Here is a 13450-nt window from a genome sequence, read left to right on the forward strand (position 1 = left end):
AATAGTGGTTCCAACAATGTTGTATGGTTGTAAGGCATGGGCTATATAGATAGGGTTGTGCAGAGGAGGGTGGATGTGTTGGAAATTAGATTTTTGAGGACAATATGTGGTGTGAGGTGGTTTGATGGAGTAAGTAATGAAAGGGGAAGAGAGATGCGTGGTAATAAAAAGAGTGTGGTTGAGAGAGCAGAAGAGGGTGTTTTGAAATGGTTTGGACACACGGAGAGAATGAGTGAGGAAAGATTGACAAAGAGGATATATGTGTCAGAGGTGGAGGGAATGAGGAGAAGTAGGAGACCAAATTGGAGGTGGAAAGATGGAGTGAAAAAGATTTTGAGCGATCTGGGTCTGAATATGCAGGAAGGTGAAAGGTGTGCAAGGAATAGAGTGAATTGGAATGATGTGTTATACCGAGGTTGATGTGCTGTCAATGGATTGAACCAGGGCATGTAAAGCGTCTGGGGTAAACCATGGAAAGTGTTGTGGGGCCTAGACGTGGAAAGGGGGGTGTGGTTTTGGTGCATTACACATGACAGCTAGAGACTGAGTGTGAGCGAATGTGGCCTTTGTTGTCTTTTCCTAGTGCTACCTTGCACGCGCGTGGGGGGAGGGGGTGCCATTTCATGTGTGGCGGGGCAGCGACAGGAGAGGATGAAGGTACTAAGTATGAATATGAACATGTGTATATATGTATATGTCTTGTGTATGTATATGTATGTATACGTTGAAATGTATAGGTATGTATATGTTCGTGTGTGGGCATGTATGCATATACATTTGTATGTTGGTGGATTGGGCCATTCTTTCATCTGGTTCCTTGCACTACCTGGCTAACACGGGAAACAGCGACAAAGTATAATGAAATAAATGAAATATGTGTATATGTTGAAGTGTATAAGTATGTATATGTGCGTGTGTGGGCATCTATGTATATACATGTGTATGTGGGTGAGTTGGGCCATTCTTTCATCTGTTTCTTTACGCTACCTCGTTAATGCGGGAGACAACAACTAAGTATTATAAATAAATGAATAAATAAAATGAATGTGAAAGTGGGATGTGATAAAACTGGTGAGATAGGTGGTGAATGAGGAGTGCCTTGAGTCATTTTAAATGAGAAAGGAAGTTATCTCATGGATATTTGTTCTGAGAGGGGCTCATTCCTTGCAAACACTTTTTCAGCATAAGATCATCCACAGATATACATGGATGAGGAATGATGGAAGAGAAGAGCAAAGAGCTTTGATTGACTATGTGGCAGTGGATGAAAGATTCAGAAAGGCCTTGCTAGATGCTAGAGTTGTGTGGGGATTCTTTGGAGAGACTGATCATTTTGAAGTCTTTTGGGAATGAGGATCAGGGAGAAGTGGAGGTATTATGTTAGGAAGAATGATGAGGTAAATGTGTTGGCAAGCAATGAGATGAATCAGAAAAAATGCAGGGAGGAATATGAAAGCAAGGTAACTGAAAGCTTAGATGAAAATGCAGTGAATGTAGGGACGCAGTCTGTGTGAATGAGGTGTTCAAAATGTTTAGAGAAATACTAGTAAAGGGTGTAGAATTAGTTGTTGGATATAAAATAGTGAGAGACAGGAATAAAAAGGGCAATGCATGGTGGACAGAAGAGATTAGAAAAGCTTTGAAAGAGAAGAAAAAGGCACATGGTAGATTGCACGATAGGAATGTACCGGTGGAAGTTCAGCAAATGAGGAGGGAAGAATACGAAATATGTAAGTGGAATGTTAAGAAGCTGATAGAGGAAAGCAAAGAAAGAGTAGATGAAAATTTTGGAAGGAAGCTTAATGAAAAAATTTGGGATAATAAGAAACTGTACTGGAAGGAGGTGAAAAAGGAAAGAGGTGGATGTAAGAGTGGAAATGTTAATATGAGAAATAAGGAAGGGGAGGTGCTGAATCAATAGGAGGAAGTGAAAGGAAGATGGAAAGATTATTTTGAGGAAGTGAAGTGAGCCAAAAAAAGATTGGTGATTGGGAATACCTGGTTCAAAAAGAGAGATATATATATATATATATAAGTATACATATGCGAGTCGGAGAGATGGTCAAAGGGCATTATTGGATTGTATGTTAATGATAGGTGTGTAAAAGAGAGACTTTTGGATGTTAATGTGCTGAGAGGGGCAGCTGGAGGGATGTCTGATCACTATCTTGTGGAGGCAAAGATGAAGATTTGTAGAGGTTTTCAAAAAAGAAGAAAGAATGTTGGGGAGAAGACACTGGCAAGAGTAAGTGAGCTTGGAAAGGAGACTTGTGTGAGAAAGCATCAGAAGAGATTGAGGGTAGAATGGCAAAAGGTGAGAGCAAAGGATAAGAGGGGAGTGGGTGAGGAATGGGATGTATTTAGGGAAGCAGTGATGGCTTATGCAAAAGATACATGTGGCATGAGAAAGATGGGAGGTGGGCAGATTAGAAAGGGTAGCAAGTGGTGGGATGAAGAAGTAAAGTTGTTAATGAAAGAGTGAATAGAGGCGTTTGGATGATACTTGTAAGGAAGTAGTGCAAGATGTATAAAGGAAAGTGGTAGTAGGTTAAGAGAATGGTGCAAGGGTAGAAAAAGAGGGTAAACGAGAGTTGGGATGAGAGAGTATCATTAAACTTTAGGGAGGATAAAAAGATGCTTTTGAAGGAGGTAAATAACGTACAAAAGATAACAAAACAAATGGGAACATTGGTGAAGGGGGCAAATGGGGAAGTAATAAAAGTAGTGATCAAGTGAGGAGATGGAGTATTTTGAAGGTTTGTTGAATGTGTTTGATGACAGAGTGGCAGATATAGGGTGTTTTGGTTGGGGTGGTGTGTGAAATGAGAGTGTCAGGGAGAATAGTTTGGTAAAGAGAGAGGAGGTAGTGAAAGCTTTGTGGAAGATGAAATCCAGCAAGATGGGGGATTTGGATGGTATTGCAGTGGAATTTATTAATAAAAGGGGGTGACTCTGTTGTTGATTGGTTGGTAAGGATATTCAATGTATGTATGGACCATGATGAAGTGCCTGAGGATTGGTGGAATGTGTGTATAGTGCCACCGTACAAAGGTGAAGATTTGTGGGGGTTTTCAGAAAAGAAGAGAGAATGTTGGGATGAAGAGAGTGGTGAGAGTAAGTGAGCTTGGGAAGGAGACTTGTGCGAGGAAGTACCAGGAGAGACTGAGTACAGAATGGAAAAAGGTGAGAACAAAGGAGGTAAGGCGAGTGGGGGAGGAATGGGATGTATTTAGGGAAGCAGTGATGGCTTGCGCAAAAGATGCTGGTGGCATGAGAAGCGTGGGAGGTGGGTTGATTAGAAAAGGTAGTGAGTGGTGGGATGAAGAAGTAAGATTATTAGTGAAAGAGAAGAGAGAGGTATTTGGACAATTTTTGCAGGGAAAAAATGCAAATGAGTGGAAGAGGTATAAAAGAAAGAGGCAAGAGGTCAAGAGAAAGGTGTAAGAGGTGAAAAAGAGTGCAAATGAGAGTTGGGGTGAGAGAGTATCATTAAATTTCAGGGAGAATAAAAAGATGTTTTGGAAGGAGGTAGATAAAGTGCGTAAGATAAGGGAGCAAATGGGAACTTCAGTGAATGGAGAGGTGATAAAAAGTAGTGGTGATGTGAGAAGGAGATGGAGTGAGTACTTTGAAGGTTTGTTGAATGTGTTTGATGATAGAGTGGCAGATATAGGATGTTTTGGTCGAGGTGGCATGCAAAGTGAGAGGGTTAGGGAAAATGATTTGGTAAATAGAGAAGAGGTAGTAAAAGCTTTACGGAAGATGAAAGCCGGCAAGGCAGCGGGTTTGGATGGTATTGCAGTGGAATTTATTAAAAAAGGGGGTGACTGTATTGTTGACTGGTTGGTAAGGTTATTTAATGTATGTATGATTCATGATGAGGTGCCTGAGGATTGGCGGAATGCTTGCATAGTGCCATTGTACAAAGGCAAAGGGGATAAGAGTGAGTGCTCAAATTACAGAGGTATAAGTTTGTTGAGTATTCCTGGTAAATTATATGGGAGGGTATTGATTGAGAGGGTGAAGGCATGTACAGAGCATCAGATTGGGGAAGAGCACTGTGGTTTCAGAAGATAAAAAAACTTTTCACTGACTGTAACAACTTGCCTCCCACACCATATATTCTTAGTACCTTCCACAGAGCATCTCTATCAACTCTATCATATGCCTTCTCCAGATCCATAAATGCAACATACAAATTCATTTGCTTTTCTAAGTGTTTCTCACATACATTCTTCAAAGCTAACACCTGATCCACACATCCTCTACCACTTATGAAATCACACTGCTCTTCCCCAATCTGATGCTCTGTGCATGCCTTCACCCTCTCAATCAATACCCTCCCATATAATTTACCAGGAATAATCAACAAACTTATACCTCTGTAATTTGAGCACTCACTCTTATCCCCTTTGCCTTTGTACAATGGCACTATGCAAGCATTCCGCCAATCCTCAGGCACCTCACCATGAATCATACATACATTAAATAACCTTACCAACCAGTCAACAATACAGTCACCCCCTTTTTTAATAAATTCCACTGCAATACCATCCAAACCTACTGCCTTGCTGGCTTTCATCTTCCGCAAAGCTCTTACTACCTCTTCTCTGTTTACCAAATCATTTTCCCTAACCCTCTCACTTTGCACACCACCTTGACCAAAACACCCTATATCTGCCACTCTATCATCAAACACATTCAACAAACCTTCAAAATACTCACTCCATCTCCTTCTCACATCACCACTACTTGTTATCACCTCCCCATTAGCGCCCTTCACTGAAGTTCCCATTTGCTCCCTTGTCTTACGCACTTTATTTACCTCCTTCCAGAACATCTTTTTATTCTCCCTAAAATTTAATGATAATTTAATGATACTCTCTCACCCCAACTCTCATTTGCCCTCTTTTTCACCTCTTGCACCTTTCTCTTGACCTCCTGCCTCTTTCTTTTATACATCTCCCACTCATTTGCATATTTTCCCTGCAAAAATCATCCAAATGCCTCTCTCTTCTCTTGCAATAATAATCTTACTTCTTCATCCCACCACTCACTATCCTTTCTACTCTGCCCAACTCCCATGCTTCTCACGCCACAAGCATCTTTTGCAAAAGCCATCACTGCTTCTCTAAATACATCCAATTCCTCCCCCACTCCCCTTACCTCCTTTGTTCTCACCTTTTTCCATTCTGTACTCAGTCTCTCCTGGTACTTCCTCACACAAGTCTCCTTCTCAAGCTCACTTACTCTCACCACCCTCTTCACCCCGACATTCTCTCTTTTTTTCTGAAAACCCATACAAATCTTCACCTTCACCTCCGCAAGATAATGATGAGACATCCCTCCAGTTGCACCTCTCAGCACATTAACATCCAAAAGTCTCTCTTTTGTGCGCCTGTCAATTAACACGTAATCCAATAACGCTCTCTGGCCATCTCTCCTACTTACATATGTATACTTATGTATATCTTCCTTTTTAAACCAGGTATTCCCAATCACCAGTCCTTTTTCAGCACATAAATCTACAATCTCTTCACCATTTCCATTTACAACACTGAACACCCCATGTATACCAATTATTCCCTCAACTGCCACATTACTCACCTTTGCATTCAAATCACCCATCACTATAACCTGGTCTTGTGCATCAAAACCACTAACACACTCATTCAGCATGTGTACGTGTAGGAAGAGAGGAAAGTGATTGGTTTTCAGTGAATGTAGGTTTGCGGCAGGGGTGTGTGATGTCTCCATGGTTGTTTAATTTGTTTATGGATGGGGTTGTTAGGGAGGTGAATGCAAGAGTTTTGGAAAGAAGGGCAAGTATGCAGTCTGCTGTGGATGAGAGAGCTTGGGAAGTGAGTCAGTTGTTGTTCGCTGATGATACAGCGCTGGTGTCTGATTCATGTGAGAAACTGCGAAGCTGGTGACTGAGTTTGGTAAAGAGTTTGAAAGAAGAATGTAAGAGTAAATGTGAATAAGAACAAGGTTATTAGGTACAGTAGGGTTGAGGGTCAAGTCAGTTGGGAGGTAAGTTCGAATGGAGAAAAAATGGAGGAAGTAAAGTGTTTTAGATATCTGGGAGTGGATCTGGCAGTGGATAGAACCATGGAAGCAGAAGTGAATCATAGGGTGGGGGAGGGGGCGAAAATCCTGGGAGCGTTGAAGAATGTGTGGAAGTCGAGAACATTATCTCGGAAAGCAAAAATGGGTATGTTTGAAGGAATAGTGGTTCCAACAATGTTGTATGGTTGCGAGGCGTGGGCTGTGGATAGAGTTTTGCGCAGGAGGGTGGATGTGCTGGAAATGAGATGTTTGAGGACAATATGTGGTGTGAGGTGGTTTGATCGAGTAAGTAATGTAAGGGTAAGAGAGATGTGTGGAAATAAAAAGAACGTGGTTGAGAGAGCAGAAGAGGGTGTTTTGAAATGGTTTGGGCACATGGAGAGAATGAGTGAGGAAAGATTGACCAAGAGGATATATGTGTCGGAGGTGGAGGGAATGAGGAGAAGTGGGAGACCAAATTGGAGGTGGAAAGATGGAGTGAACAAGATTTTGAGTGATCGGGGCCTGAACATACAGGAGGGTGAAAGGCAGGCAAGGAGTAGTGTGAATTGGATCGATGTGGTATACCTGGGTCGATGTGCTGTCAATGGATTGAATCAGGGCATATGAAGCGTCTGGGGTAAACCATGGAAAGTTGTGTGGGGCCTGGATGTGGAAAGGGAGCTGTGGTTTCGGGCATTATTACATGACAGCTAAAGACTGTGTGTGAACGAATGGGGCCTCTGTTGTCTTTTCCTAGCGCTACCTCGCACACATGAGGGGGGAGGGGGATGTTATTCCATGTGTGGCAAGGTGGCGATGGGAATAAATAAAGGCAGACAGTATGAACTATGTACATGTGTATATATGTATATGTCTGTGTGTGTATATATATGTGTACATTGAGATGTATAGGTATGTATATTTGCGTGTGTGGACGTGTATGTATATACATGTGTATGGGGGTGGGTTGGGCCATTTCTTTCGTCTGTTTCCTTGCGCTACCTTGCAAACTCGGGAGACAGCGACAAAGCAAAATAATAATATAATAACAATCTTTTTATGAGGTAATTAGTTAATTACAGGCCATAATAACCCTAAACAATATTTCAACCTTATTCATATTTATCATGAAATATAGTTGTTATACTGAGGTTTTCAAGGGAATATATTAAACTCTAAAAAAATACCAGATATTGTAGGCGATTTCCTGCACAAAAAAGAAAATTCTGTACTGGAAAGAATCAAGGAAAATATCTTATAATGCCTCACCTAGCTGAAAGCTACCCAATAAATACAAAGCAAATAATGATAAAATTTTTGTAAAATGCAATCACATAATTACAGGTATTAATGACCCCCCCAAATAATTTCAACTCCATATTTCCACCCTGGACTCATACTGAGTATAAACAATAGTCCTTATACTGAGGTTTTTAAGCAACACAAAATACCAAAAATTGAAGGTAACATTTCAGAATATTTTTTTGACAAAAAAAACTTTTTTCATTTAAAACTGTGATATAACAAAATGAAATGCTTCTATACTTGAAATAATCACAGAAAATATTTCATAATGCTTTCCTACACTGACACATAACCAGTAAATGCAAAGCAAATAATAAGACAATCATTTTAAAATATAATTGTTTAATTACAGGCTGTAATGACTCCTTAGCAATATTTTAACCTCAAATTCATATTCAGCATGAGAAATAGTCCTTGTACTGAAGTTTTCTAGAAAATCTATTTCCATACCAAAAACTGCAGGTAATAGTTCAGAGCAATTTTTTCGACCAAAAAAGCTTTTTCTTTTAAGATTATAACATAATGAAACTCTTCTATACTTGAAATTATATTGGAAAATATCTCATGATGCTTCCTAAAGTTGACATGTACCCAATAATTGTGAGGCAAATATTAACACAATCTTTTAATTACATGCTGTAATGACCCCTAAAAAATATTTCACCCAATTCATATCTAGTATGAAATATAGTCGTTATACTGAGGTTTTCAAGGAAATCTATTAAACTTTGAAAAATACCAATAATAATTGTAGGTGATTTTTTGCCCAAAGAACTTACTCTTTGAAAATTGGAATGGAATGAAATGCTTCTGTACTGGAAATAATCATGGAATACATCTCAAAATGCTGCACCTAGCTGGCAGCTACCCAATAAATACAAAGCAAATAATGATACAGGTTGAACATCCCTAATCCAAAAATCTAAGATCTAAAATTCTCCAAAATCTGAAACTTAAGTGGTGATATGATGTTACAAGTGGAAAATTCCATACCTAAACACATATTTTTCATTGCATTAATGGTACTTCAGATTTTTTACTGTTAAGTACCTATGTGTGAATAAGTGTAAGAAACTGATTGCTTATCAGTAGCATATAAATTCTGAGTCAGGAATGAAGTTGATACCAAACAACCACAGATTGTCAACATGGGCAGCTGTGGTTGTAACACCTTAGCTTTAAGATGGTTCATTGTTACATAAACTTTGTTTCATGTGCAAAATTATTAAAAATATTGTGTAAATTACCTACAGGCTATGTGTATAAGATGTATATGAAACATAAATAGATTTTGTGTTTCGACTTGGGTCCCATCCCCAAGATACAGTAAACCCTCAATTCAACGGACACCAATGTAATAGATCTTGGATTTAATGGACCAGGCAAATAATAACACATTAATAAATAAAAATCTTAAAATGAAAATAAATTAAAAAACATCTCAAATGCCACACCATGCATATTTCATATCACCCTTGTTTTTGGTAATGTAAAGTATACTCAGTTTGTTTTGGTCTTGGTATACAAAGAATTGTGACTATTCATTTAATAATTTTGCAATCTTTACAATTCATAATGGTATCAAGTGATACGGGAGTTAAAAGAAAGTGTGTAAACTGTATATTGCATACTGTATCAAAAAATGGCTTATGGGGTTTACTGTGTCTCATTATGTACATGGAATTATTCCAAAATCTATTTCATATAAATCCAAAATCTAAAACACCTCTCGTCCCAGGCATTTCAGATAAGGGATACTCAACCTGTACAATCTTTGTAAAAGGTAATATCATAATTACAGGTCTTAATGACCCCCAAAATACTTTCAACCCTAGATTCGTACTGAGCATGAAAACTAGTCCTTATAGTGAGGTTTTTCAAGCAAACCTATTATCCAACAAAAAATACCAAATATTGCAAATAATAGTTCTACACAATTTCAAGAAAGGAAACATTTTTTCTTTTAAAACTGTGATATAATGAAATGAAATGCTTCTATACTTGAAATCATCACAGAAAATATCTCATAATGCTTCCCTCAGTCAACACATACCAAGTAAGTACAAGGCGAATAATAAATCTTTCTATAAAGGTAATCATTTAATTACAGGTCGTAATGACTCCTAACCAATATTTCAACCCCAGATTCATAACAAGCATGAAAAATAGTCCTTATAATAAGGTTTTCAAGAAAATCTAATACCCTACAAAAAAACCAACAATTGTAGGCAATAGATAGTTTGGAGGATTTTTTACCCCATTTTTTTCTTTTACAATTGTAACATAATGAAACACTTCTATATCTAATAATGCTTCCCCTAACTGACAGACGCCCAATATATATGAAGCAAATAATGACACAATCTTTGTAAAATGCAATCACATAATTACAAGTCTTAATGACCCCAAAACAGAATATGTATTCAACATGAAAAATAGTCTGTATACTGAAGTTTTGAAACAAATCTATTACCCTACAAAAAATAATAAGTTTGCAGGTAACAGTTCAGGAGTTTCTTTAGACCAATAGCTTTTTCTTTTAAAACTGTCATATAATATAATGAAATGCTTCTGTACTTGAAATAATCACGTCAACTATCTCATAATGCTCCACTTCACATATGTTAGCATCACGAGATGCAATGCTGTCTCCGAAATATATGGCTGAAGAAAAAGGACTTCCTGATAGATTTGCTATTCTTCTTTATGGCTGGATGCGACTCTCATTATAGCCATAATGGCAAGCAACTGCTGAAGTGCTAAACCCATGCTCAAGTTCACTTAGCATCTTGAAAAGGCTCACTTGTAGTAAGAGTACTTGCAGGATGCTGATGCATAGTGGTGACTGATTTGAAAGGGTAAAAGTGTAATAATATGTGTGGCAAACGACATGTCCTTATTCTTTGAATGCTAGCAGAGAAATGACTCTCTGGGTGGTCAGTTGGCCTCATATTATACCACAACAGCTTGTGTAATAATGAAGAATTACAAATAATTTACATGCCATGCCCTTGTTATTTAGAAATAATTAAATGTCATGACCCTACTGTATATGGATAAAATGTTTGCCCATTTCCATTCCCTTGGCACTTTGCATGTCTCCAATGACTTCTTGAACAATAATCTAAGCAGTTTATCTAGTGTATCTGCATACATCTTTAGCACATATTGTGAAATATGATCAGAACCATGACCCTTCTTAAATGGACATGTCCTTTTACTATTGTTAATATCTTTTCTAGTTATCTCAATGATTTCCAAAAACCTCCTTCCCGTTCCAGCTCACTGGTGTTGGAGCTATATTGTCTTTCACTGTGAAAACACCTCATAACTTGCTTTTCAGGTCCTCATATCTTCACATCATCTTTTAAATTTTTTTGCTCTAAATCCCTTAGCCTGATTAGCTCCTCCTCAAATGACAAATGACTCCTGATGAATTTACGGAAAAGTTTTGGATTTTTCAACTGCCTTGTCCAAAATATTTATTTCAAAGTTTCTTCTTTCCTCTTTTCTTATCCTGCTATACTTGTACCATGCTCTCTTATACCTAGCAAGTGCTGGCTGACTGGAGTACCATTGCATATCTCAAAGATCCTTTGCTTTTTGATATTTATTCATTTTATTATACTTTGTCGCTATCTCCCGCGTTAGCGAGGTAATGCAAGGAAACAGACGAAAGAATGGCCTAACCCACCCACACACACATGTAATACATACACATCCACACACACATATATACATACCTATACATCTCAACGTATACATATATATACACACACAGACGTATACATATATATACACACACAGACGTATACATATATATACACACACAGATGTATACATACATACACATGTATGTAATTCATACTGTCTGCCCTTATTCATTCCTGTCGCCACCCCACCACACATGAAATGACAACCCCCCTACCCCCACATGTGTGTAAGGTAGTGCTAGGAAAAGACAACAAAGGCCACATTCATTCACACTCAGTCTCTAGCTGTCATGTATAATGCACCAAAACCACAGCTCCCTTTCCACATCCAGGCCTCACAAAACTTTCCATGGTTTACCCCAGATGCTTCACATGCCCTGGTTCAAACCATTGACAGCACGTCGACCCCGGTATACCACATCGTTCCTTGCACACCTTTCACCCTCCTGCATCTTCAGGCCCATTCCTTCCTCCATCTCACCACTCACTTTGTATTTGAGGATTGAGGTACCCATGTCTCTACTCCATTGTAAATTTCACAGAACCTTTCACTACAAAGCCCTGGTTCCTGGCCACTAAATTCCATTTCCCAATATGTGTTAAACTGAAATTATCGAGGTTTGTGTACTTTCCACAATCAAATCTCTACGTCCTGTCTCACCTCTGCTCCACTTATATCTGATGGCAGCAAAGCAGTTGCGCCTTCATGGATATTACAAGGACAGATTTCATTTTATGCTGTTCATCTCTGACTCTCTAGAGATAGAAATAACATCTGTAAAGGTACAAAAATGTCAAGTGTTCAGGGAAGGGGAAAAAAACCTGTGGATTAGATCTAAGAGTTAACTTGTATATAATGCAACTTAAGTAAAATATCAAATTTCACTAACCAGTGTGAAACTTGATGTGGGTGTTTAAGGCAGAATTACTACAAAATTGTCTCAAGCACCAAGTACATCTAAAAGGCTTCTCTGCTTCATTTCCATGAACAGTTGTGTGTGCTTCCAAGCGATCACGTCGTGAGAAGGACTGAAAAAAAGAAAAAGAATTATAAACTGGTCATTCAAAATAAAAATCAATATTACAGGGAACTCCTTCACAATAAAAGACAATAACCTTTTAGTGACACTATTTCTGGAAAACATCCTTAAAACAAAAAATATGAAACATCCCTAAGGATATGGGAGAAAGAATTCTAGGCCCTTATTCCCTGTGTGTCATAGAAGGCCACTAAGAGAGGCAAAAGCAGGGTGCTGGACCCATCCCCATTCTTGTATTTCAGTTTCTAAAAGCTGAAACAGGGGCTAAGTGTGGAGTGCTCACCCTTCTCAATGGCTCAGGCTGAGGTGTCTGAATATGTGTGGATGTTGCCAAATTAAGCTAGAAGAGGTAGGCAACATGTTTGAGGAGAGGATCCAAGATGTTCTGGCTTTGACTGAAACAAAACTCATGGGTGAGGAGGAAGAATAGTTTGGAACATCTTAAGCGTAAAGTACCTAAAAGCAACTATGATGAGATTTTGCTACGGTAGCAGGGCTAGCATGTTGCACTCACCACTTGACCGTGTATGTTGAAACATTTCTCTCAAGCACACTGCCTCATCTCCTCACTTGTCTAATTTCTAATGCTGTTCTTTTCAGCAGCTTCTCCTCTGGCATATCTACCTATTCTAGACTCACCTGGTCTTGTCTTCAACGACTGAGTCTAATCTTTTGATGGTTACTGAAGTCACTCCATTAGAGTTTCTTAGATTACCCAGTATCACGTTAAATAATCATTCTAACTTCAAGTACCTCTGTCCTATGCATCTCTGGTTTGTTTCCAGAAATCACCCTTGACTTATTGATTCTCTAACATCCTTGGTTGCTTTCAGGTTCAGAACATTATTCTTTACTCCCTTTATCACATATCTTTCCCTTTGACATTTGAGTTTGTAAAGCTCTAGTTCTTTTAGTAATTCAAGGTAATTCATATGCTCCGATTCATTTATCTTACTTGTGAAATGTTTCCGTATTCTCACTATCTTGTTTAATTCAACCAGTTTTACTGGTGATCATACAATACAGCAGTTTGAGTTTGCTTCTAGCATAAACATTCTTTGTAAAACATTATGAAAATATTCTTATGTAAAAATTATTCGATCTAGTTTATTTGCTTTAATATATATCCCTGGGGATAGGGGAGAAAGAATACTTCCCACGCATTCCTCACATGTCATAGAAGGAGACTAAAGGGGATGGGAGCAGGGGGATAGAAACCCTCCCCTCCTTGTATTTTAACTTTCTAAAAGGGGAAACAGAAGAAGGAGTCATGCGGGGAGTGCTCATCCTCCTCAAAGGCTCAGATTGGGGTGTCTAAATATGTGTGGATGTAACCAAGAT

General features: G+C 38.6%; 1 protein-coding gene across 3 annotated transcripts in view; it reads right to left on the reverse strand.

The window, feature by feature from the left end:
* The window catches only part of LOC139760043 (uncharacterized), a 300444-nt gene that overhangs the window by 85042 nt on the left and 201952 nt on the right, over positions 1–13450 (reverse strand). For all 3 annotated transcript variants that reach the window (XM_071682807.1, XM_071682799.1, XM_071682788.1), the window contains one exon: positions 11960–12098. In XM_071682807.1, coding sequence (XP_071538908.1) covers positions 11960–12098 — 139 coding nt within the window. The remainder of the gene's footprint in view (positions 1–11959; positions 12099–13450) is intronic.

This window comes from Panulirus ornatus, chromosome 3 (assembly GCF_036320965.1).
Source record: "Panulirus ornatus isolate Po-2019 chromosome 3, ASM3632096v1, whole genome shotgun sequence".
In the NCBI taxonomy this organism is placed as follows: domain Eukaryota; kingdom Metazoa; phylum Arthropoda; class Malacostraca; order Decapoda; family Palinuridae; genus Panulirus; species Panulirus ornatus.